Below are 22,619 nucleotides of genomic sequence, written 5' to 3'. Positions count from 1 at the left end.
TTCAATAACGAGAATAACAGAGCAACGTCGGTGGTGTGATGGGTAACGGGATGAATGGTGAGCAGAGCTTTGTGTTTCCTGGGGGGCAAATGGTGGGGCAGTGTTGACGTTTGAGGGGCAGAGGCAGCGAAGACAGTTTTAATAAGGAGTCGTCTGGCAGATGCAGCTTCGGGTTTCGTTGATCTTCGGACAGCGCAGCTTTGGGTTATCGTGTATTTTCGCCGATGGCAATTGATTTAGTTTCCGATCTTTTCTACCTACCAGCAGGGCAAGCATCTCTTTTCTAATCTCATGACTCAACAGAGAGTCGCTTATCACAGCAATTCTCCCTGAACAAAGCAGCGAGTCAGCGTCTTCCCTCCAATCGCCTGTCTTCTCTCCTCTCTGGCAATACGGCACGCGGCGCGGAATTACCTGTTTTTCCGCCAATCCCTCCGTCGCACTGGAAAGCGCGACAAACGCAATCGTTGACCCCCCCAAAAAAAAGCATCACGCACACGGTGAAATGGGTATATGATAGCCGACGCCAGGATAGGACGAAACATAGCCACAGTTGCCATCTATTTCCTTTCCAAAAAGACTGCGAACAATATCTATATCCAGCATGGATCGTCTGTGCACCTGTTTTTTCCCAACCCCCCCCCCCCCCCCCCCTCCTGTTAATATGATGATGTCGTCATTATTCTACTCCTCCTTGGCTCCGCCACGACCAGCTCGTTCGGCTGCTTCGATACTAGCCTTGTCACTCTTTGTCTCGCCTTGACCCATGCTCATTATACCTCCGGACGCCTTCCATGGGCGTTTGAGATCTCCAGACGCCGGTCTGCCAAAGATGTGTACCTTGACCAAGTTGCTTTCGAAAGCACTCTTGACCGGGATGATGGATTGAATGAGCAGTGGGTTGGTGTACTTGAGATACAAGTGCATGAATGCCATCATTCCAATGCCCATCAATTGACCCTTGTACGCCAACGAGAGTTGATTCTGATCATACTCTTGAACTGTGGTGGTGACGAGTTTGGGTTCCTCGCCAGAACCCATGGGTGCAGGTTCAACATACTTGAGAGTGGTCAGATCTGGACATGATCAGTTGGAGATTGTGGTGTAAAATCCGTCATTCTTCTTCGCACCTCTTTTCGCTTTGATCTTCATGCCAATGTAATAGTAGATGCCAAAGATGATCAAATTGGACACCACGTAGAGAATTCGAACCCCCATAAGAACTTGAGGGTCGTCAAAGGGTATTCGCTTGGATACCTGCATCATCCCGAGGATGATCACCAAGTTGGTGCTGCGCACTGTCAGTCACGAGCGCTTAATGTCACATTGAATGGAGGTTACATTTGTGGGTTGAGGGCATTCATCTTGAAAACCGGCGATGAGATGGATGGAAGCTCAGGTAAAGGGAATGACGATGTGCCTCCAAGACAGTCTGTTCAAGCAATGGTCTGGGAGGAGAGATGGACGATGGATCGCATGTAAACTGGACAGATCGCAGACTTTTCCTTGCTTCCAGCCTCCGAACCAAAGTCACGTGGTTAACCAAGCCATCTCGTCTTCCCCTGGTCTTCTCCACCTGTTCTTCCGTTGACGATCGAACGTCTTTGTCCTCCATCCTCTATCGTCTCAACCTCATTTAATCCGTGCTACTGATGAGTTTGACAGCATTCTCACCGACTTGGGTACGTGGGAACATCACCACAAGCAAGAGTTTCAAGAATCACACTAGAAGAACAATCAACCGACTTCTCGTCATTCGCAGCAGATTCGAAGGAAGAGAGACCGCCTCAAATACCGAAGGGAAGAAAAAAAAAAAAAAAAAGGGCTCTCGGATACCTTTTCCTATCGAGTCGTGCTGGAAAACCCCTCCCCTATTCCTGGTTCCATCTCTGCAAAACCCAACCTCCCGAAGACATTTGGTCCCATAATTTACAGTTTTCGTCTCTTTCCACCGTTGTTTCTGGCCGCCCAGCTAACACTGACCACCTAACTAGTTACGCTGGAGTCTTGAACTCTGAATTCAATTCCATGGTCCCAAAGAAGCTATGCGTTGACTGTTTCTACTATATGTCCGCTTCCGGCCTAGAGCCGGGTACCAAATGCTAGACTACACCTTGATACCAGATGGCAAATCTTCCTCTACGGTAGATAGCAGTAGCATGTTGGACACGTAGATGAAAGCTCAGATGAACACCCTCCCGTTGACTGACGGTGATAGTTGACGGCACAGCCGCCGAGGTTTGGGAGGGCTTTGGGTCTAATCTCCATATTTTCAACTTTTCCCCGTCTCAAACATGTGTACAGTTACATAGGTAGATGTTGACGGATCCGATCCGATCTAAGGCCTGGGCCTGCATCTGCGTCTATCAAATGTCTTTGGAGCGGATTGGCCGTTTTAAAACTTTTCCTTGACAGCGGCCCGCGTTAATGAATCTCTTTTTGGTTGTCGTTTCCCTTTTTCTTCTTATGCCCAATGAAGAGCCGGACTTGCCGGTTTCAAACTTTTTTGCTTTTTAGAAAACATATGCATGTGCAATTGTGTATGGTTGTGAGGGTGCATTTTTCAAGCAGTCTTCACCAAGGATATCGAGGGTCTTTTTTGTCCCCGTTTTGCACCAATTCAATCACATCCGAATCACCACTGCGAGGCATGACAGTGACGCTGTGACCCACAGTCTTTCTGATCTCTCCGCTGGAGAGCGTTGGTTTCGAGATGCGATATGTACGCTCATCAGACTTCGGGTCAGATGAGCTACCAAAGCAGGTTGGGAAAATGCGTCGAAGTAATGCTCGAATTGCAGGTAGACATGTGCATATAATGCTGACAAAGGCCTCAAGCACACTCCAGTAAGCCGTGGGGACATTGTCATCTGTCGTTAAAAATTAGATATACACTAGCTGAGAGGGACGAGACCCAAAAAAAGTCTTACATGTGGGATTCGTTGTCGTTGCAAATCGGACCAGAGAGCTGAGACGAACAATACTAACGACGGTGATGCTGCGCGATAATGTCAGCCAAATTCCAATAACATGCAAACGAGCATCCACAACTTACAATAAACCGACGCTGAACATGAGGAAAAGATGTATCTTCCTGCGGCGTCCCATGTGAAGACGAAATAGCATCGGCACGGGGAGAAGTATAACCCAAAGGTCGAAAACAATGTTGATGATGGCATGGGCCCAAGCAAAGTGATTGAAGTTGAAACAGCGGCCACGGGTCTCACCGGTCCAGCTGGTCCAAGTGTAGGATATGGGGGAGCAATGAAAGGTAGTTGCCAAAGCAAAGGCCAGCATGTAAGCAACACATACCACCAGTGTGACAAGGACCACGTTGCGGAAAGGTTGCGTTGGGAACACTCTCCAGTAGAGAAGGAGGATTGCCATCTTGGTGAGCCCGACAACCACCATGTAGAGAATCTCCGTTATCCAGGTAAACTGACACATGATTAATCAATTTGCCTGCAGATTTTGGTGTTTTCCTGTTTACCTTGACAATTCGAGTAACCTTGCTGAAAGGTATTGTCCATATATCCTTGCCGAACCCATCACTCGACACTATAGGCTGATCAGCTTGTCGGTCTCAAACGACGATGTTGAGTCATGCTCACTGAAAAATTCCAGGATTCCCATGGGAATTGCAAAAACCTAATAAGATTAGTGACCGAATCGACGCACGATGAAGTGTCTTTTCTTACCAGTGAGCCAACCACGCAAAGGTCAGCCCATTGATATCGTTCCCAATGGGGAAATCGATCTGACAGTCGAAGTATAACACAGACAATGGCAAGAGCCCCCGAGGTTCCAGTCACTATGGGCGTAACTGCAGTGTTGTCTCGAATCGAGTCCCCGCAGAGGGTGGAAGTTTCGTTTTTGGCAGCTTGAGAGGGTCAAGTCAGCATCAGCGAAGAACGTCAGAATCGAAAACCTTACTTAAACCCTCTTTGACGGTGCAGTTGGCTAGAGTACAGGTTTCAACATTGCCCATCAGAGGAACGTTCGAGCATATGCAAGCAAAGTCTGTTGGATCGCAGGAGGACTGTGGAAGAAATTGTCCCAGGCAGTCAGACTAAAGATTTCACAATTCGGTCAGCAAAAATTTCTCTCCAAGGAGATTCAGGGAGCCTTACAGCGCATTCTGGCAAAGATTGTGTATGGACCAGAGCAGCAAGGCTCGCCAGGAGCGGGATCAGCCTGCCAGGCCTCATGATGTTGTTGTTTGGTTATTTGCCACGATGTCTGCAGTCACTCGAGGCTTGACTTGGGTTGAGGAATAAGGTTACGATTGAGGCTGGAGAGGAGAAGAGCGATTCGTATCATATATGTCGCGTCAGCGTATGCCCGAGTCCAAACTTTTCTGTATCCACCTGAAGAGAACGAAAAGCATCCGACAGTTTTTGGTTCGGAAAGCAATGATCTGCAAGTTCTCGAGAGAAATCAGGAAGTTCTCCGTGGCAGATCACGCAAACAGTTTTCGTAGCGAAACCTGGGGCCTTAAGCGCGCAGAGGTCTGCACCGGCAAACATTTCCCCGGCGGATCAGCTAGGAAAATCCCTGAACAATGGAATGAATATGTAGAAAAGAGCAGGGGACCGAAAAGCGACAGATGCTTTGGCGAGCCAAGGTGATTTCCAGCGGGCTTGGAGCTCATTCTGCTTTTGCAACATCAACCGATGGGGCCTTGGGTGACCTGCATTAGAGACTAGAGTCCTGGGAAGGAACTGGAACCTCTCTAACTTCTGGTTTGCCTCCAAAGAGAAGGTATTCCAAAGAAAAAGAGTCTCACCATCACTGACCGATAAACCCACAAGCTGGGGTAGAAAGGCCCTTGAACCTCGTCACCGATCTCGATATTGCCATGTTCCTCTCATTGTCGAGGGAGGCCATTCCAGGAAGAGCAGAGATTGGCTTCTGTGAATCAACGGCCAAACTGTTGCCAGTCTAGTGGTTGAGTTCCACCATAATGGGTACTGGATAAAGCAAGTCAGGAAATGGAGCCGTATACAGGGTCGCTACTTAGTTAGTATCCACTGCAGCGGCGAGGCTTAGGTCCCCGCGGCCAGTAACTGGACGAAGGTTGGAAGTGAATCCACTAATGTCGTTTGGTGGATTTTATTTATGGGCCCAAGGCTTTTAGAAAGGAGTCTGGTCCGTGACAAAGAATATCCCCCATGCAGATCACATCCGTATTCCTACAATTAAGGATACTTTTGGCCCTAGCAAGGATTTTTGGCCGTTCAGGGTGGCGCTGCGGAACGGTCGATCCACATCCAATCATGAAACAGCAACCCTAGCGAATTCAAAGACGTTTTAGCTGTACAGCCGACGGCGCACGACTTAGCATTTCAATCGAATGATAAGTTTGCTAATTGCAAAACAGCTGGTGGATACTGCATTTTCTTGCAGGAGCTAGTCGAACCGGCAGTCTTGTGAAGCAATTGAGAATTTCAGATGCGGTGATCGTTTCTTTGCGAGCATATGTTCTCTCGCTTCCGGTCATATATCATGCCTCGGTCTGCCGAGTGACTGGGATACTTGTTTCCTCTTCACTGAACCTGGTCCGATGACCCCTTAGCAGCCGAAACGACTTTGAATATGGCGTCTCTTCTCGTTCCTGTCGGAAGCATCTTCTCAAAGTCTTCCCTTGGCTTGTTGTTGGGCACCATTGCCATTTACTGGATTCTTTGGATTGTATATGCTCGAAATTTTCACCCCCTCAGTAAAATTCCGGGGCCATGGCTTGCATCAGTGAGTCGTCTGTGGTACATGATCCAGATTGCTCGAGGCGATATGGAACACACCCAGAGACGTCTCCATGCACAATTCGGGCCACTCGTCAGGATTGCTCCCAATGAGATCGCTTGCGCTTCCCCCGATGCCATCAAGAGCATCTATCGAACCCAAGGAGCTTTGGATAAAACCGATTTCTACACTGTCTGGAACAGTGAGAATTTCAGCAAACATCGAGACGCCTTCACAGTCACAAGTGACAAAGCACATGGAGAAAGGAGGCGCATTGTCAATCATTGTTACACTTTGTCGAACGTGTTGAAGTCGGAGGAATACATCGACCTGTGCTCTCAATTATTCCTCCAACGGCTGGGTGACTGCGCGAAGAGTGCCACGCCGATGGACTTGGGCAAATGGGTACAAATGTATGAATTCATCTGACACAATGTGGCAGGCTGCTGACACTTCCCAGGTACGCTTTCGATGTGATTGGTGAACTTTACTTTGGTCGAATGTTCGGATTCATGGAACATTGCCACGACCATGAATCTTGGATCCATTCGCTGGACTTGCTGATGCCATTCTTATGCATGACAGCCGTGGCTCCAACATACATCCGGCCGTTGATCCTTGGTTCAGCCCTCGTGGTTCCAGGGTCTCTGAAGGCTTTGAAGGCCGTTGAAAATATCGGCAAGGCGTCCAGAAATTGCGTGGCTAAACGATTTGAGGAGACATCCAAGAATGAAGGGCCGCGCCGGACCGATATCCTGGATCAACTGTTCGCAATTCAACAGGAGAAAGGAGACAAGGTTGACTTCAAGCTCGGTGATATCGAGCAGGAAGCCTATGTTGGTTTGTCAGTATGATAACCTCCGTAATGCCTTGGCATGCTGACTCTCTCAGATTTGCGGGTTCTGACACCACTGCCATTGGTTTCCGCTCAATCTTCTATCACCTCATGAAAAACCCGACCGTGTATGCACAACTCATGCAGGAAATTGACACGGCCGCGGAAAATGGACAGTTGAGCTCTCCTGTCAAGTATTCGGAAGCAATCAAGCTTCCGTTTCTGTGTGCCTGCATCAAGGAAGCGCTGCGCGTGCATCCGGGCGTGGCCTTGACCATGGGTCGCATTGTCCCTACCGAAGGTCTCGAGCTTTGCGGAGAATACATACCAGGAGGATATTGGGTTGGAATGAATGGGGCCGTTATCCACTATGACAAGACCATCTTCGGAGCTGATGCCGATCAGTATCGGCCGTCCCGATGGTTCGAGGGGGATGCGGCTAACATGGACAAGTACATGCTGCATTTCGGGGCTGGAACGCGGACCTGCATTGGAAAAAATATCTCGATTACGGAGCTCCACAAGCTAGTGCCGTATGTCCTGAGATACTTCAAGCTCGAGATGTGGGAAGCAGACAAGACATGGACGACTAGGAACTTGTGGTTCAACAAGCAGGAGGGTCTCATTGTGAGAGTGACAGCTCGCCCGGTGGCGGGCTAGGCTAGGGGGGGACGATGCAGTTAAGACCCGGTTCTCGAATAGCAGAGTCCGCAGAGTCCTCCGAATGCACTTGTCCTAGCAGGTCCAACTTTGACAGGCACAACGTGAGAGCAGGGCACGTTGTTGGCAGTACAGGGGTATTTATAGCCACGAGGCGAGGCCAGGAGAATTGGAGAGGAGGTGCGATCGGATAGGAAGGATGTTCGTAGTCGTGGCAAGATCGAATACGAGAAACCAAGCGGAGCAAAAACCTGCCCAGAAACAACGAGTCACGTGATATCGCTTAAAACCACCAACTGGGACTTCAACAGACATCCATCCGCAAAGTCTCAGTTTGACTCTGGGATGTAAGGATCCTCTGAAACTTTTCTTGCGACTGCCTCGATGCGCTATGGCCATGCTGAATGACTCCCTGTCTCCCTTTGCTCTTGTGGATGGTCGAACCACTCATCTCCCATCTAGGCAGCAATAGCGTCCTCCCCTACAACACTAATTGAACCGAACCGATGGGCCATATAGGCTTCCACGGGTACCGAAAAGCAAAATGCTAATGAGTTCTCTCTGTCGGAAGCTGCTCTAATGTCCCTGCTGAGAAAACGAATGAAGAAAGAAGGTGAAGGCTCTGATCGACCTGCGACCGTCAGCAGCCGCAGCACCACCACCTGGTATCCACCTACCAACCATGTCGCAAAAGAGAGAAGAAGGAAAAATATAGAAAGAACAAAAACTTTCTCACAAACTCCTAGATTTGGGAGGTTGCGAGGAGAGAAACCCCGGTAGACCAGGATTTTTCCGTTTGCGGCCCACGGCCCCTAATCCCTCCTCTTTCCCACAATCCTCCTCGAGAAATTAATGTTGAACAGTGTGAGATTTGAACCATGGAAATTTTCGCCTAGGAACACGCCTTCCACTGAGCTGTCGACCTTCCCTAACGTGCCAGTTGCGTAGGATTGTACTTCCTGCATAAGTGGCGCGCTTCGAACTCCCAGGGGTCTTGGTGTGTTGTGGACAGATTCTGGTGATTTAATCTATAAGCTATGATTTTTCAAAAGCGTGGAAAGCAATGAATGGAGCGATCATGTGATTGATTGAGCAATGATTCAGGCCCCATATTATTTGCTTTCTGTAGCAGAAATCGTAAAGCTCCTTTCAAATCTGGGTTGAAACCTCTCCGACGATCACGGTATGCAAATCCATCTCCATTGCGACGCTGCTTGTACACCCCTGCCCAACATCTCTCGGTCGATATGATCCATTCGAACAGCGGCTGGCCTGTGTTCCACGAGATAGAGTCGTAGATGACATCAAGAAGGAAGCAAGAGAACAGATCCGTGACATTCAATTCGGAAGACGGATGTCTCTAGGCGACCGAAGCACTCGGCGTTATGTCTTCAATGATCGGCTTCATGTCTGGGATCTTCTCAGCAGATGCCACTGTAGCGACATCCAATCACCGCGGTGTGCATCTGGTGGTCCTTGGAGGATACGCAGGTCGCGTTCGATTTCTTGAGTTGAAAGTCTTTCGCCCAGATCCTAGACAGACAATCCCTAACCTCCATGCCCGTTTTCGATTTTCACGTCGCCATCCTCCTCTTTCCTCTCCTTGGCTTTCTGAGCTTCACCATCCAGCAATACCTTCACAATTCCCCCGGGCCCAGGTAACGGCCCACCGCCAGGCATCACACTGCTAACATCCCCATCTTCGTCGACAAACTCAAACCTGTATCTCGATAGATAATGCGGAATGGCGCTCAACTGCGGCCCATAGCGTGCCGTATTGTCGTATAGCTCGAACAGTGGAACAGCCAAGAGCTTCATGTTCTTAGGGACGCTGAGCACTTTATTGGGCGGAAGATGGATCAGATACAACTTCTTAAGTTCCTTTGGCCGTGAGACGTGAGCTGGAAGAAACGGGTACAGGAAAGTCTCATGATTTGGTCGCCACCTGCCATCAATGTCAATGTCGTTGGGCAAATTATGGCCTAGAAGGAAGACAACCATTGAGCCAGACAGTCTCCGACATCCCAATCCATGTCTCCTTCTTTTGGATTGGTGGGTGCCAGTCTCTCGTTCAACCGCATTTTGAATCCCTCAATCTCATCGGCATCATGCGGGAGGTAGTCTCCTGGTCTGCTCTTGTTGGACTACGTCAGCATCATCTCCTGACAGTTGGCAAAGTTAGGCGTAACCCCACAATTTGAAAAATGCATTGGCAATCTGTAGCATGAGAACATGAGGATGATTGTGCTCATGGCAAACAAGAATGCCCTCACAAGTCCGCCTCATGCCGTATTTCTCATAATGTTCCTCCAATCTCCTCAGCCTTGCTACGACCGACGGGTCTTCTTCTGGCTGCGTCTCTTTGGTGCCAAAAGTGTAATTCGAGAGAGGGTAGAGTCGTATTGTTGGAGGTTGGTTGGCAGTGAACGGAGGTGGAAGAAGTGGACTTGGACTCGTGTTAGAGATGAAAAACCGAAGGTCAAAATAGAGCTGGATCGTACGGGTAGGAGGATCTCATGGTTGTCGTAGTGAGGGTAGACATTTTGAAGGCGTATTCCCGCCTTGAGTTTGAGGTAGGCTGATAAGTCAAAGGGTGAAATTGAACCCATGAAACTGCCTGAAGGGCTGCGGCACGCAGATACAAGTTTTGGATGTTGTGATTTCCCCCCAAAGTGGTGGGGCTAACCACGACGCGTCGGGAATGGCGGATTGAAAAACCCCATTAGGCTACTTGAACGGCAAATCGTTTGACACGGTGCTTTTTCACGAAGTAGACCAAGAGACAGTCAATTTATGACTTCTTACATCGCATTTTATCTCTGTTGCGAATCTATTTCTAATCTACGTAAGGGGACGACTTTTGTGCCAACGGCGCCTTCGCTGTGCTATCCAGAAACGTCTGATGTTTTCCGTGCCTGTTCGCTTCGGTCTCAGAACGCCGAGCGATGCAGGCTCACAATTTAGATTCAAGATCTTCGAAATCACGCAGGTCTTCAACAGCAACAGGTGCTTTGCTGACCTGCAAACCGGCTCTCCACTGATATGCGTCCTTGATGACAACGGGGGGCCGAATCTGGGCTGCCATCTCCACCGTATTCGCCGGAGGCGTCACCGCCTTGATCTTCAAGGCCATCTGGATCTGGGTTATCGCTTCCTTTATTTGTCCCAGGATTTGGTCTGTCTTCGCCGAGGGAATTGATGTGCCAATGTAGTCTTTGATTGCTCCAACAATGCTCTGCTGGTCGGTGATCTCCACGTTTTCAAATTGACTCTTCAATCGAGCGTCTTCGACGTCAACATCCAAAGATCCGAGAACTTGCCCAAGGAGCCCAACAAGTTGGTCCTTTTGCTCCGCCGGGGAAACTTCGGGCACAGCGGCCGTAGCTTGCGCTTCGAGATGGACTGAAAGCTTGGCTCGCGTTGGTGACTCCGGATCAATATACTGCGCATAGAATTGCTTCATATCGTCCTTCGTCAGCGGTCGAATCATTGCGACATCTCGATCAACTTGATAGAAATTGAGATATTCGCCGCTGATATACGACCAAAGACGATTGGTCTCCAAGTCGAGGTTCTTCAGCTTCTCCAATCTCTTATTGACAAGACTTCGCTTGTGTCCTTCAAAATCGTTTTCAGACATTGAGTCCAGAGCCTTCTTGAATTTGAACAAGAATGCATTGATTCGGGTCTCGAGGTAACCGGGATCTCGCTCGCTTTGTATGAGTATTCTATACCCCATAGTGACAGCTGCAGGCCGGACACCACTCCAAACCACATAACCTAGCTGTTCTTTGGTTCGGAGTTGGTCAAAGGCTGGTTCGTCGGTCATTTGAGCAAATAATTGCAATCTCGCTCGAAGAGGAACATCCATCACGTGTCCAACATCCAAATAATACTCGATAGCGTGATTAATGTTGGCCGGGTCGCTCAATGTGTGCTTGTACACAAAGTTACTTCCTTGCGGGATAATGACATTCCTCCTCAGTTGCCATTGCGACACGGGCAGGGCACGTGGTTTCAATGTTGATTCGATCAAATTGGCGACCTTCTTCGCATCTTCTCTGTACAAGTTGCCGTGGGCCAGAACTTCAATATGCGCTTGTTGCAGGAACTGGGGGCCGAATGTTATGACATCGTTGACTGTGACGTGGGGAAGCTCCGCAGCATAGACGTCGTTCATCCACGATCCCTCGTTCAAGAGCCATCTGGTGTAGTCTCCGATCTGATAATAGGGTTGCTGGTAAGCCCAATTCTTGTATTTCCTGGCCATGCGCTCTTTGATGACGTCGAACCGATCAGTTCTAATGTCGATCTTGCGGATCGTGACCAAGATCTTTTCCAACAAGACCGCCATCTTGTCATTGTACCCGTGTACGCTAATGTCTAGCCCTGACATATTTGCCCCGATGGCATAGGAAAGGCCTGAAATTTCCGCGTCATAGGAATAGCTCGACAAAGCGTCCTTGACCAAACTGACAAACAGGCAAGTTTTGACATAGTTGGCAGGATTGGCGTAGGTGATCGGGTTTCGGAGCTTGATGTTGAGATTGGCTTTGGGAACCCAAAAGGTATCATCCTTCTTCCACCACAAACGGATTACGTCGTCATTTCGGAGTAGTTTGGGCGTCTTTGCAGGCTCCTTGACGTCTGCCTTCTCCACGTCCAATTTCGTGGGAATGAACTCGTTTTTGTGAGGCAGATGGAGTTCCTTGATCGTATCATGGGTAGAAGCAGACAAGGCCTGTCGAACCTCGGACAGAACACCTGTAGGGATTTTCTCAACCCGATATTCCGTTCCATACCACTTCTCCTTTTGGTCCCATTCGCCGGGAAATTCTTGAGAGACAAGCATTAGCCGGAAATTGTCCTCTCGGAGATATTGCATAGCTTGTACAATGGCTTTCGCGTCGAATTTCCTGAACTTGCTTGTGCTGCTGAGTAGCCAGTGGCGAGGCAAATTCTTCTGCATCACGCTGCTCGTGGCGCTGGTAAATCGACTTGCAGGGGTCTTTTGACGGAATCTGAAGTCGACCTCGGCCATGTTCCTCATTTCTTGATGCATCCACTCCACAGGCGGATTTGCCTTCATCATTCCAATGTATTGGAAAACGATCTTCAAAATCTCGTAGTAGTTCTTGAGACCGAGAGGGGTCAATCCAATCTCAATCTCAAAAAAGGCGGAGCCGGGGCAGACAGGGTGATACCCCGCGGATAAAGTCTGACCCAGGCCTCTTTCCTTGAGATATGCCAGAATACTGCCCGGTCCCTCGTGGCCAATCAAGTGACTGATGTATCTGGCCGGCTGGGTCTCATACATTTCCTCTTCGTCTTGCCATGGAAAGCTGATTTCCAGAGACCTCGACTCCATGACAGGTTTCGCATGAATCTCCGTCGACAATTGATCCTTTGTCAGCATTTCGATGCCATCCCAGCGGTTTTGTGGGAGCTCTTGATTCTTGACTTCAGAGAAGAGTTCAACCACCCATTTTTCCAACTCGTCCAACGACTCACGACCCAGAACAACCAATTTCATTCGATTGGCCGAATAATGTCGCTCATAGAAATGAATGAATTCGTCACGGATTTTGATGCCTCTTTTCTCGGGGTCATCCCGCAATGTCTGCAGATTTCCAGTGGAGAAATGGTGATACGGATGGCGCGGGTTCGACAGCGATTTGGCGAGTTGAGATAACCGCCATGCGTCGCTCTGAAGGTTCTTCTTGTTCTCCGAGTCCACGGCTCTTAGCTCCCTGTCCAATGTATTCTCCAGAAAGAGAGGTTTGACAAAAAATTGTGCAAATCGATCCAAAGCCCCATACAGAGGACCTCGCGACGCACCATCTACGGAGCCTTCAGTGGTCCCATTCGCCACACCATTAGGCATGTTGTCATTCAACTCGTGCGATGCGGCGCACTCGAAAAAGTAGTTTGTTTGAGTCGCGGCAGTGTAAGCGTTCGAGTGGCCGGAGTTTGAGGACAGGTAGGAGCTGTATTCGTTTTCTATCGGATACTGTTTATCCATCAGCATCTTTCTCCAAAAGCGGAACAGTAAGGTGTCCAAAGGGCAGGCTCACTTTTTCCGTTCCCATGAAAAGCAGATGCTCGACGGCATGAGCCATCCCTGGCATATCCTCTTCATCGGAGAAATTTCCCACATTGACGTTGAGACTTGCGCTGGCTTTGTCCGTCTGCTCATCATGAACAAGCAAGGCTTCGAGCTTATTAGGAAGCTCGATGACTCGGTACGACCGGTTGTCAAGGTCTGGTTTCTCCAAATCATCCGTTATGCGCCTGACCGTGCTCATGACCGTCGTGGCCAAAGACCGGCCCGGAGCAGGCTGCTGGTAAGAAACGTCCGACATCAAGGAAGTCTTTGACATGGGTCGAGATCGAGATGCTAGCGGAAATAGAAATCGGACAGAAAGGAGTGACGAGGAGGCCAGGCGCGCGGACAGCCTCATGTAGATGAATGAGATGGCTGATGTAAGGGGGGACGATAACTGGAAAACGCAACGGGCCAGGACAGGATCAAATAACCATGGCGAATTCAAAGTTCTCCGTTTGTTTAGGGTCTAGATTGCGACAATTGAGCAACGAAGGCCCGCTTCTCCCATAAGCCAACCAAAATGTGCGCCATCCGGTGCCGCGAAGCGCAGTCTGACTCGCGCAGCTGGCGGTCCAGCCCTCATTGGCCAGCCTTTTCGAGGACCTTAACCCGGCTATCAAATTCAGATAATTATGCGGTTCAAACGGAAATCAAGCCAATCACATGCAAAGCAGCAGCGTGTTCATTTCTTCGGCTCTTTAACAGTCCATTCCTCGAGTGTATTCCAGGAACCGGTAAAAAACTCTCTATCGCGGCTAAGTTTTATTGACCATTGACAACAAGGGGATGACAGAATTCAGGCGGTGCTGTCGGTATATCTGCCTCGTCCTCCTCTTTCTGGGTCAAATAGTGTATCTGAATCCATGAAGGCCTTCAATGACCATCTCTCCTCTATTGGCTTTTCTGTTGCAGATTCGGAAGTAAATAGACCAAATAGCCACAATGACAATGATGAGCACATTGCATGCAATGGCGGCGTAGATACCAGGTCGGTATTCAGGTGCATCCTGCGATCTGAAAACCAACGAACCACTTATTCCACCGATTCCTCCGAAACCCACGAGCAGTGCGGAACAGAAGGCACGTTTCCATTGGCCACGGATATTGTTTGCCTGGTAAGACGCAGTTAGAAAAACAAAAAAATAATAAAAAAGACATTCCTTCGTTGCCGTGAAATTCTTACTTGATAAGCCATCGAAGCGGGAATGTTGGCATTGGCGCCAGCGGTAGTCAGAAAGACTCCAAAGTATCGGACACCCGGGCTAGTTGCAAATCCCTAATTTCAAGCGTCAGAAGAGAACGAAGGGAAGACGAAAGCAGGGTTATACCATGACCGGCAAACCAATGAGGCAAATCACGGCATTGAAGACCAACACTGGCCCTCTCATGCGCCACTTGTCTCCGGCCCATGAGGTGCAATACATCAAGATGCCGGCAAAAGCGTAAGGAGGCGCTACCAAACACTGGGAGGCGCCGACGGAGTATCCCATGTTCTCCCGCAAGATGATAGGGAGAAAGTAGGCGATCGCATAAGTGACTGTTGTGAGACAGAAGAAAATCATGGCGAAGCCCCAGACCTTGAAATCTAGGCCCGACGCAGCCCATTTCTTCAGACTGAAAGGCTCAACCTGTGCGTCGTCGCGATCCTTGGCAATGCGGCGAATGATAAAATTGCATTCTCGCTCATTCAAGAAATGCCAGGCCGTTTGAGCAGCACGATCGGGAAAATCGACCAGGAAGAAATATCCCACAAAGCCAATCACACAGGTCAGGATGCCCTCCATAATGAAGATCCACCTCCAGCCCGTATACCCGGCGACGCCGTCCTGAAAATGTGAGGTCAGTGAATCTTGGAGAAAACCGTGTTTGAAAAAGGGGTTGATTTCCTACCATTTGCATAAGCCCAAAGGCCAGAATGCCTGAGCAAGCAGAGGCCAAGCAGCCGATTAAATAAAATACCGAATATCGCTTCTGCAAATCGTATCTGGAATACCACGTCGAAATCAGATAAACACAGCCTTTGGGTGAAACATCAGCCAAATGCGAACTAGGGGCGGAAACATGGTCAATTCCTACCTGGAAAGAAACCGGCCTCGAAAACTCCCAAAATCAGCCTCAGTCCGATCATTGGTGTCCAAGACTTGGGGAATCCAAATCCAATCTGTTCGGGCAGATTAGTTTGAGCTTGACCATCTCAGGACATCTACTCGAAGAGTAGCCTTACCATGACCACTCCCCAAGCGAATGTAATCGAAGCCAGGAATGGACGTGGTCCAAGTTTTCGGCACAGGACCGTTGCTGGAGGTTGGCACAATACATAGGTGGCGAAGAAGACTAGTGCTATAGTTGACTGACGAGGTATAAACAACTAATTTCCAACCATTTCCGTTCCATGTGAAGACTTACATAGCGAAAATCAATTAGATTCAACTCTGTGATCATGCCAGCGATGGCGGCCGCGCTTAAATTCGTGCGATCCATTAAAGATATGCAGTACATCAGGCCACAGGTGACGATTAGACGTCGGTCAATTCGACCAACGATCCTGCGCTGCTCCTCCGGGGAGAATTCTTCGTCGACATCATTGTTGATGGACTCCTTCGACGATCCGCCCTCCTCGAGTTGAGCAGGGGTGTCTTTCTCAAGGGAAGCCTTGCCTATTTGCTCTGCAGGTACTGAAGCCATGTTGAGAAGGAGATAATATGGCGGTTCGATGGAATAAAATAAGTGAAGCTTGAAGAGGCAGTAGAAGAAAACACTAGGAGTTGCGCGAGGAGGAAAGAGGAGGATCTTATCATTCTGGGACAATATCCCAAGACGGTTACTCCATGTCCCATGTTAAGGTTCACGATAGTGCATGGTCCGGGCAAAAATATCATGGCTCGCCTTCTACGAGCCCCGTGGCGACCCGCAAATCCTTCAAATGCGTTGTTGAGAGCTCCGCCATTAGGCTAGGCGTTGACGTTGGCAAAACCGTGAGAAGGTTCGAATCCGACAAAACGTGGAGAGCAAGACGACGGAATGGAACCAGTGGAGACAAGTCGACAATCTTCATGTGGCAATGGTCCGGCAGGAGCATAAAATGGGGACGAATGAAGTCCAGGGAGTGGGAAATGGAGGAGTGGAAAAAGAGAGTAAAATACTTCGGTAACCTTGGATGGGCTTGGCCCGGCCTCGGCGGTCTCCACTTAGCATCAACCCCAGCCTCCCACTGGGTGTTTTCTCCTGTTCCTCTCTCCGCTATGTGCAACCTATGCACCCAGTAAAGACGACCTGGAGGACCACATCTTCTCCGTAACGGCTCGCTCAACGCCGCTCCAAATTCCCCAGCTTGCGTTTCAACCCCTCCGCATTCTATTACCCCGGGCGGAATCTTACCGAGAGACTACACTGCCGGTAGTGGGTCGAGTGGGAAAAAGCTTCCTATCAAACTCGAAGTCTTGTCCACTTACAATACCCTGGACCGAGGTATCCTTCCCAAAGGACACGGGTATTAGTTGTCCTCCTCCTCCTCCCCCTCTTCATTTCATTCATTTTCGAGTCTCTGGCATCTCGCACGTCTTTGCCTCAAAGTCAAAATACCGAGGCTGGCATGCAAAAGTCGACGACCGGCCGAGGATGGGTCTTTTCCGCCATGCTCAATGAACGAAAACTCACGCCTTTGAATTTTCATCCATGTACACACCTTCGCGCCCACATGCGCAAGCCGTCGGAGTCAATGTTCCCTATTACGCTCGTCCCGATTTTCGTGGTCGGGTTTGCGGAAATCTGATGCTATCGTTCGAATTTCGAAGCATCGTGGCGGAGAAAGAGATTTCCTGCAAGTTGCGCCAGATGCTTTGTCTGCCATCGCTTTTATTTATTGCATCGTCTTGGTTGTCTCGTGGTCCCGCGATAACCTCTCCAACGGCCGCAATTTTGCTGGGTGCTGATAACGCCGCTTGGGCGGGAGGTTCGCGGTATGATCATTCTTTATGGGTGTCCTTGGTAAATTCTATTACAGATTGACAACCTTTGACAGGCAAAAAGCCGTTATCTGCGACCACCTCCTGGCCAGAGGACCGGGAAGTCCAGCTGCCAGTTCCCGTCGACTCGTGTTTTGAAATTTGGGCTTCCTGGCCTCCTTCTTGCCTTTGAGGCTCTTCTTGTGCTGACCAGCTCTGAATTTGCCGAACTCAGAGTGATCGGAGTCGTGATCGGATGAGGAGTCATGGAGGGGGTTTGAGAGTGCGTTCAAATGAGCCATTATCTTCGTTCTTCACCCTAATCCTGCCGGTAGGGGTGAACTTAGCTCTGTCAGGATGACTGGTGCTGGTTGAGTCGCACCGAGGGGTTTCTTTGCCAGCGATTCTTCTCATTTCCATACTGGACCCCCTCTCTGGCCTGTGGTTGACAACGTGCGGGCCGCCCAGGCTCTAGCCTCGTCATCTTTATCCTCATCCTTTTGTCCAAACGACATATTTGGTTCACTTCTTTCATCTTTCACTACCCTGTGACAGGCTAGCTTGAGAAATTACCTTCATCCTTGACGCCAGCTACCTTGGTGGAATGTGTCCTGAACAAAAAGAGCAGAGCTCGAGTTGGCGCTGCCAAACAACAACGGCTACTGTGCACATTCGATGATTTCAAATATCATCAGTTACATCAGGGGGAGGGGTGTCCTCTCTCCCTCTCATTTTTTTTTTTTTTTTTGGTCTTTCTTTCTTCGGCTTCATCACCATGTCGTGGAATCGAATTTCATTTCTCGCATCCTCGCACGAGGTCGGCTATCTGACTTGTCATCGTGCTGGGGGCTTGATTTGAACTGAAGCAACCACCTGTCAACGTACTCACTAGCTCTCTCTTTCGCCCTCCCCCAGGGCAAGATATGTTTCCCTTCCCGCAGTCCCTTTGTGACCCAAGTCTCGGAGGTGTGGTTGAAAAAGTGCTTCAAAGACTCATCTTTGATTCACGATTGCAAGCTTGCTGACAGACAGACATGGCCACGGCTGCCTTTGTTTTACCTAGAACTCTCTTCACAGCACATCAAAGAACCAGCTTTTAAGGATCAAAGCACTCATCCCTACCTTGTTCCTGCCAGTCATGCAAAGACAAGCCTTACCACCCGAAACCTCCTTTTGTGCTTCAGCCTGCCACGTGACCTTTCGGATATGTGTTCACATACTACTATCCGTTTGTGCAGTGACCTTGATTCGAGTTTTCCTTTCACGAGTCACAAACTTCCATCAAGGAGGGAACTCTTTTGTCTAAGCTCATGTCTTGGCTTCGAGAGATCAATATTGTAAGTTATCACTCCTCGAGTCTTGTGGTTAGTACCCTCATTGCGAAGTCGTTTCCATGTGTTCATCCTACCGTATCACTGAGGACTGACGAAAGTTGACGGGGATGCGGGCTTTTCTTCGTGCGCTATCCACGCCATTTGATGATCGTGACGGGAAATGCAAGAACCAGATACCGGGAGAGTAAAAAATATGATGACAAATTAGGCCGTGACACACGGAGTGAAGCAAGAGAAGAGAGAAGAAATCTTCAACATATCTGCTCTAAATCAAACAAACGAGGAAAACAATCGTTGTTTGGATGCACCTTCGTCCTCCAAACTGAGCTTGCTTGTCATGGAGCGACCCCTTGACATCGAAACAAACATGTCAAGTCAGCCAGCCGGCACCTTTTCGAATCGCCTGCTAGGAGCATGTTGCTTTAACTCCTCCTCAAAACACGATCAGTCGATGTTTTATTAACCACCTCGCTGTTACTTTGGCCCCTGCCTAGCTCCAACACCTTTATACCATTACGATTCCACCATGAGGTACTCTAACGCTATTGATGTCTCTCCGTGGATTGCCTTTGCAACAGTGGGCTGGGCCCTTCTGCCAGCCAAGTGTCCAAGCAGTGGTTTCATCTTAAGGAGCCTCAATTTGGGCTAGAGGGATGCAAACTCCGCTCTTTGACACATCGGATTCGCGAGACTGAGGTGCACCCTCTTCGGATCAGTACAATTTCCGTCGCAAGCTCGGTGCTTGCATGAGATGCTGAATGTTAAGGAAAGGCTGTTTGTAAGGAACGCCCTGCCAGACCTGACCTGCGAGGAGCGGAAGTCGATCAGAGGTTCCCCAAAGTTTCTGGAAATGTAACGATCTGTGGATTATCTATTGAGCAGAACCGCTTGCTTAGAAATTCTGGGTTCAGTAGATTACACCCATTTCTTTCAAAACCGGCACCCGTATAATGGGCAGCCTTGCGAGGCTGATCTTGATCCTGCAACACGTGACTTGTTTGATAGCGACCTTCAATTCTTTACAAGGATGAGATGGAGATGATTGGCACAATCGGACAAGCTTAAATGCCTGACCAAGGTCTTGAACTTGACTAACTCAAACCATATATTAAGTTAGGGCCAACACCTTTTGCCGTTTTCTTGTACTACGTCGTCGTCTCCGATCACATATATATAAAAGCGGCACGATTGACGCCTGATCGGCTCTTTTCGACCTTATCTCTTTCCACCAGTAGTGGACCTTGAACAGGTTTGGTCATCCTAGTACGTTCTGGCCAGTCGCCACATGGGAAAAGTTCCTGCCAGGGACAGCTTGAAACGCCACTTCATCGCCCCGGAGCCATAAATTTCGCTCCAGGACGAAAATGGCCCCCGGATTTTTCAACAGACTTCGGGCCGTGCTCGATCCGATCAACAAAACACGGACTGTTGACTGTTGAGTTTTCAAGCCTGCTAGGCCTGGGTTTTGTGTAGCGACAACGGCTGGCGGCTGCAATGCTGCACTGCGGCTCCCGGCGTTGCCAATTGAGTATGCTTGGTTGTGCGGCTATCCGGGACCCTTGAACTCTGAATGACTCTTCCCTGGCCCACAGATCGATTTCGCCCCGAAAGTTATACAGGAGCACGGTAAGGTCCCCAGTCTTGTCAAAGTCTCCACAGTAATGTTGTGCGCTGCGTGCCATTAAAGATGGTACGCGGTTTCCAGCTCGGTCTTTCCCTCTTGTCCCTTTCGTGCTTGTGTTACTCGTTTGCCCAGACTTTTAATTCGATCGCCTTCCACTATCCCTCAGCAATGAAGATCCTTTTCGAAAGCTCTCTTCTCTTGACCTTCCTTTTGCTCGGTCGAGGGATGGCAACATGTTATTTCCCCAATGGAGACGTGTCTTCCGCAGATGTTGCTTGCGATGCCGAAGCCTCTGACTCGTTCTGCTGTTACAGCAAACAGGCATGTCTATCCAACAAACTCTGCTTGACCGGCGTAGCAGATGGCATCAATCAATACGCTCGAGGAACATGTACAGACCAAACGTGGCAGTCAGGTGCCTGTCCAAATTTTTGTCTTGATCGTAAAGTTATAAATCTAGCGCGTCCTACACAGGTGATTACGGATTTACTAATATCAAAACAGAACAAGGACTGGGCAACCCCGTTTTCAGCTGCAACACGACCGGCTTCGACTCATATTGTTGTAATGATGGATGTTCTTGCGACTCTAGCGTTGGCGACGAGATCTTGAGCTTTGCAGGCACACCATACACCATCTCGGTAATTGGAGTTACGTCGACGTATCCGAACCCTAGCGCTACGACCTCTTCTGCCTCAGTGATCACATCAACATCCTTCTCCGCCTCTGCAATCAGTAGTGGGCCAAGTGGTTCCTCATCGGCCGACACAGCCGCACCTGCAGCAACCTCATCAGCCTCCACTGAGCCGTCTTCAAGCGGCGGCGGCTCAAACGGAACAGCGATTGGCGCCGGCGTTGGTGTGGGAGTTGGAGTGGCTATCCTTCTGTTAGGAGGAGGTGCAATTTTATATTATCGACAACGATCAAAATCAAGAAAAAAAGCCGCTCATCAAGGATTCGATCTGAACAAACGAAGCTTAGGAGGAGTGCAGCCGAGAAGATATACCGACAACTCACCAAATCATCTAAGTCCCATGGCAAACCAATATGTGGCACCTCATTCGACGACCAGTGAACTCAGCGGGGCTGGTCATGAATATGGCGAGCTTGGGGTTGGAGGAAACCTTGCTCATACAAATCGTGGATCAAACATTCCAGAACTTCCGGGACGCTAACTGGCCGATTGGAATGCTCAAATATTTGTGACGGCTTTATATGACCTAGCCATTAATATTCTATTTGCGCATATCGGCGTTCCGGACAGAATGGTTTCACATCTCGACCCGGATTCCAATTAGGACGACCACGAACATAAATCTTTGGCGCTTGCAACGAGCTTATAAAACGTTACAAGCTATTGTCAACGTTCGTGGGTGTGTCACGCCTGCTCTGGCATGCCCCGATTCATAAAATTCCAAAATGAGGTATCACCAAACTCTCCTTCCGTTTGTTGAGGTTCAGCTGAGGAAGAAGTGGACGCAAAAATGTTTCCGAGACTTGATGCGCCACCTTGGCTCATGCCGTTGAACATTTGCGCGGAAGCTAGGTCGTTGTAGGTCAAGCCGGCTGTTGGTCGAAGAGTAGATGCCTCATAGAATGAAGATTGTTGGCCTCTGCTACTGCCGCCGATGCCAGTGCCGATGCCTGTGCCAATGCCAGTTCCAGGCCCAGTTTCAATGGAGATCGCGGATGCGGCTGGTTGTTGCTGCGGCATAAGAACGGACGGGGTTATCCAGTTGGATATATGGTCAAAAGAAGAGCCAGAACCAGAACCAGAACCATGATCATATAATGGTCGTTGGAATCGGGCTGAATACGGAGTGATTCCCTGCGGCATCTCCCTACCTGTTTGTGGAGTTCCAAAATCATGGGATGGTCTGCTGCTCCCTGTCATTGATGTCTCGGTGGCACCAAAGGAGGTATGCGGATGGCTCTTCTCTGCTCGAACGAGAAGGCTCTGAATGACATCCGCACCTTGACCTGCTACCCGGTTGGGGGCTCGGATATGATTGAGCCTCCAGAGAGTCTCCCTAATACATCTAAATGCTTCTAAGACGAAACTGCCATTTTCAGTCGGATATGCGATAAGAGCAGCCAGCATAGAAACAGATGCATCTACACTGAAGTAAGCAAGGGTAAACATCTTGTACTGATGCGGCCGAAGAGTGTTGAAGTATTTCTGCTGAGCACAGAGTAACTCGATCCCGGCTCTCATTATCTCCGTGCGACTTCGAGATATGGGAAAAATATATGGTCTGTGAAGGAGCAAAACGAAAAGCCACGCTGATGAACAAAGATGCTCTCGCTGGAATGCAGGCCAGGGACACTCTTGGTCAAAGGATTTGTCGGGATTGTCGAAGCGGTAGATAGCGGA

The 22,619-nt window shown here is 49.3% G+C and overlaps 8 protein-coding genes across 8 annotated transcripts; 2 read left to right on the top strand and 6 right to left on the bottom strand.

The window, feature by feature from the left end:
- Window positions 1-684: 684 nt before the first annotated feature.
- Window positions 685-1,364, bottom strand: Z518_05259 (uncharacterized protein; the record flags this gene model as incomplete). Its single annotated transcript, XM_013416073.1, has 3 exons — window positions 685-1,076; window positions 1,131-1,291; window positions 1,342-1,364. The coding sequence occupies 3 exons, from the start codon at window positions 1,362-1,364 to the stop codon at window positions 685-687; spliced, it is 576 nt and encodes a 191-aa protein (XP_013271527.1).
- Window positions 1,365-2,574: 1,210 nt separating this feature from the next.
- On the bottom strand, window positions 2,575-3,988 carry Z518_05258 (uncharacterized protein; the record flags this gene model as incomplete). Its single annotated transcript, XM_013416072.1, has 7 exons — window positions 2,575-2,870; window positions 2,931-2,998; window positions 3,056-3,438; window positions 3,491-3,558; window positions 3,612-3,648; window positions 3,699-3,880; window positions 3,934-3,988. 7 exons carry the CDS (start codon window positions 3,986-3,988, stop codon window positions 2,575-2,577), a joined length of 1,089 nt encoding a protein of 362 aa, XP_013271526.1.
- Window positions 3,989-5,595: 1,607 nt separating this feature from the next.
- On the top strand, window positions 5,596-7,237 carry Z518_05257 (uncharacterized protein; the record flags this gene model as incomplete). Its single annotated transcript, XM_013416071.1, has 3 exons — window positions 5,596-6,155; window positions 6,203-6,586; window positions 6,634-7,237. 3 exons carry the CDS (start codon window positions 5,596-5,598, stop codon window positions 7,235-7,237), a joined length of 1,548 nt encoding a protein of 515 aa, XP_013271525.1.
- A 1,548-nt stretch (window positions 7,238-8,785) lies between these two features.
- Window positions 8,786-9,779, bottom strand: Z518_05256 (uncharacterized protein; the record flags this gene model as incomplete). The annotated part of the gene is made up of 4 exons (XM_013416070.1): window positions 8,786-9,182; window positions 9,233-9,367; window positions 9,432-9,683; window positions 9,739-9,779. The coding sequence occupies 4 exons, from the start codon at window positions 9,777-9,779 to the stop codon at window positions 8,786-8,788; spliced, it is 825 nt and encodes a 274-aa protein (XP_013271524.1).
- Window positions 9,780-10,190: 411 nt separating this feature from the next.
- Z518_05255 (uncharacterized protein) lies at window positions 10,191-13,617 on the bottom strand (the record flags this gene model as incomplete). The annotated part of the gene is made up of 2 exons (XM_013416069.1): window positions 10,191-13,247; window positions 13,312-13,617. 2 exons carry the CDS (start codon window positions 13,615-13,617, stop codon window positions 10,191-10,193), a joined length of 3,363 nt encoding a protein of 1,120 aa, XP_013271523.1.
- Window positions 13,618-14,185: 568 nt separating this feature from the next.
- Window positions 14,186-16,028, bottom strand: Z518_05254 (uncharacterized protein; the record flags this gene model as incomplete). The annotated part of the gene is made up of 7 exons (XM_013416068.1): window positions 14,186-14,455; window positions 14,527-14,619; window positions 14,672-15,169; window positions 15,234-15,361; window positions 15,420-15,504; window positions 15,568-15,693; window positions 15,750-16,028. 7 exons carry the CDS (start codon window positions 16,026-16,028, stop codon window positions 14,186-14,188), a joined length of 1,479 nt encoding a protein of 492 aa, XP_013271522.1.
- Window positions 16,029-20,413: 4,385 nt separating this feature from the next.
- Window positions 20,414-21,420, top strand: Z518_05253 (uncharacterized protein; the record flags this gene model as incomplete). The annotated part of the gene is made up of 2 exons (XM_013416067.1): window positions 20,414-20,660; window positions 20,750-21,420. The coding sequence occupies 2 exons, from the start codon at window positions 20,414-20,416 to the stop codon at window positions 21,418-21,420; spliced, it is 918 nt and encodes a 305-aa protein (XP_013271521.1).
- A 203-nt stretch (window positions 21,421-21,623) lies between these two features.
- On the bottom strand, window positions 21,624-22,460 carry Z518_05252 (uncharacterized protein; the record flags this gene model as incomplete). Its single annotated transcript, XM_013416066.1, has 1 exon — window positions 21,624-22,460. The coding sequence occupies one exon, from the start codon at window positions 22,458-22,460 to the stop codon at window positions 21,624-21,626; it is 837 nt and encodes a 278-aa protein (XP_013271520.1).
- Between the last annotated feature and the right edge of the window lie 159 nt (window positions 22,461-22,619).

This window comes from Rhinocladiella mackenziei (genome assembly GCF_000835555.1).
Source record: "Rhinocladiella mackenziei CBS 650.93 unplaced genomic scaffold supercont1.4, whole genome shotgun sequence".
NCBI classification, from domain to species: Eukaryota; Fungi; Ascomycota; class Eurotiomycetes; order Chaetothyriales; family Herpotrichiellaceae; genus Rhinocladiella; species Rhinocladiella mackenziei.
The sequence above is the reverse complement of the archived record's forward strand: the minus strand, read 5'-3'. Positions and strand labels throughout refer to the sequence as shown.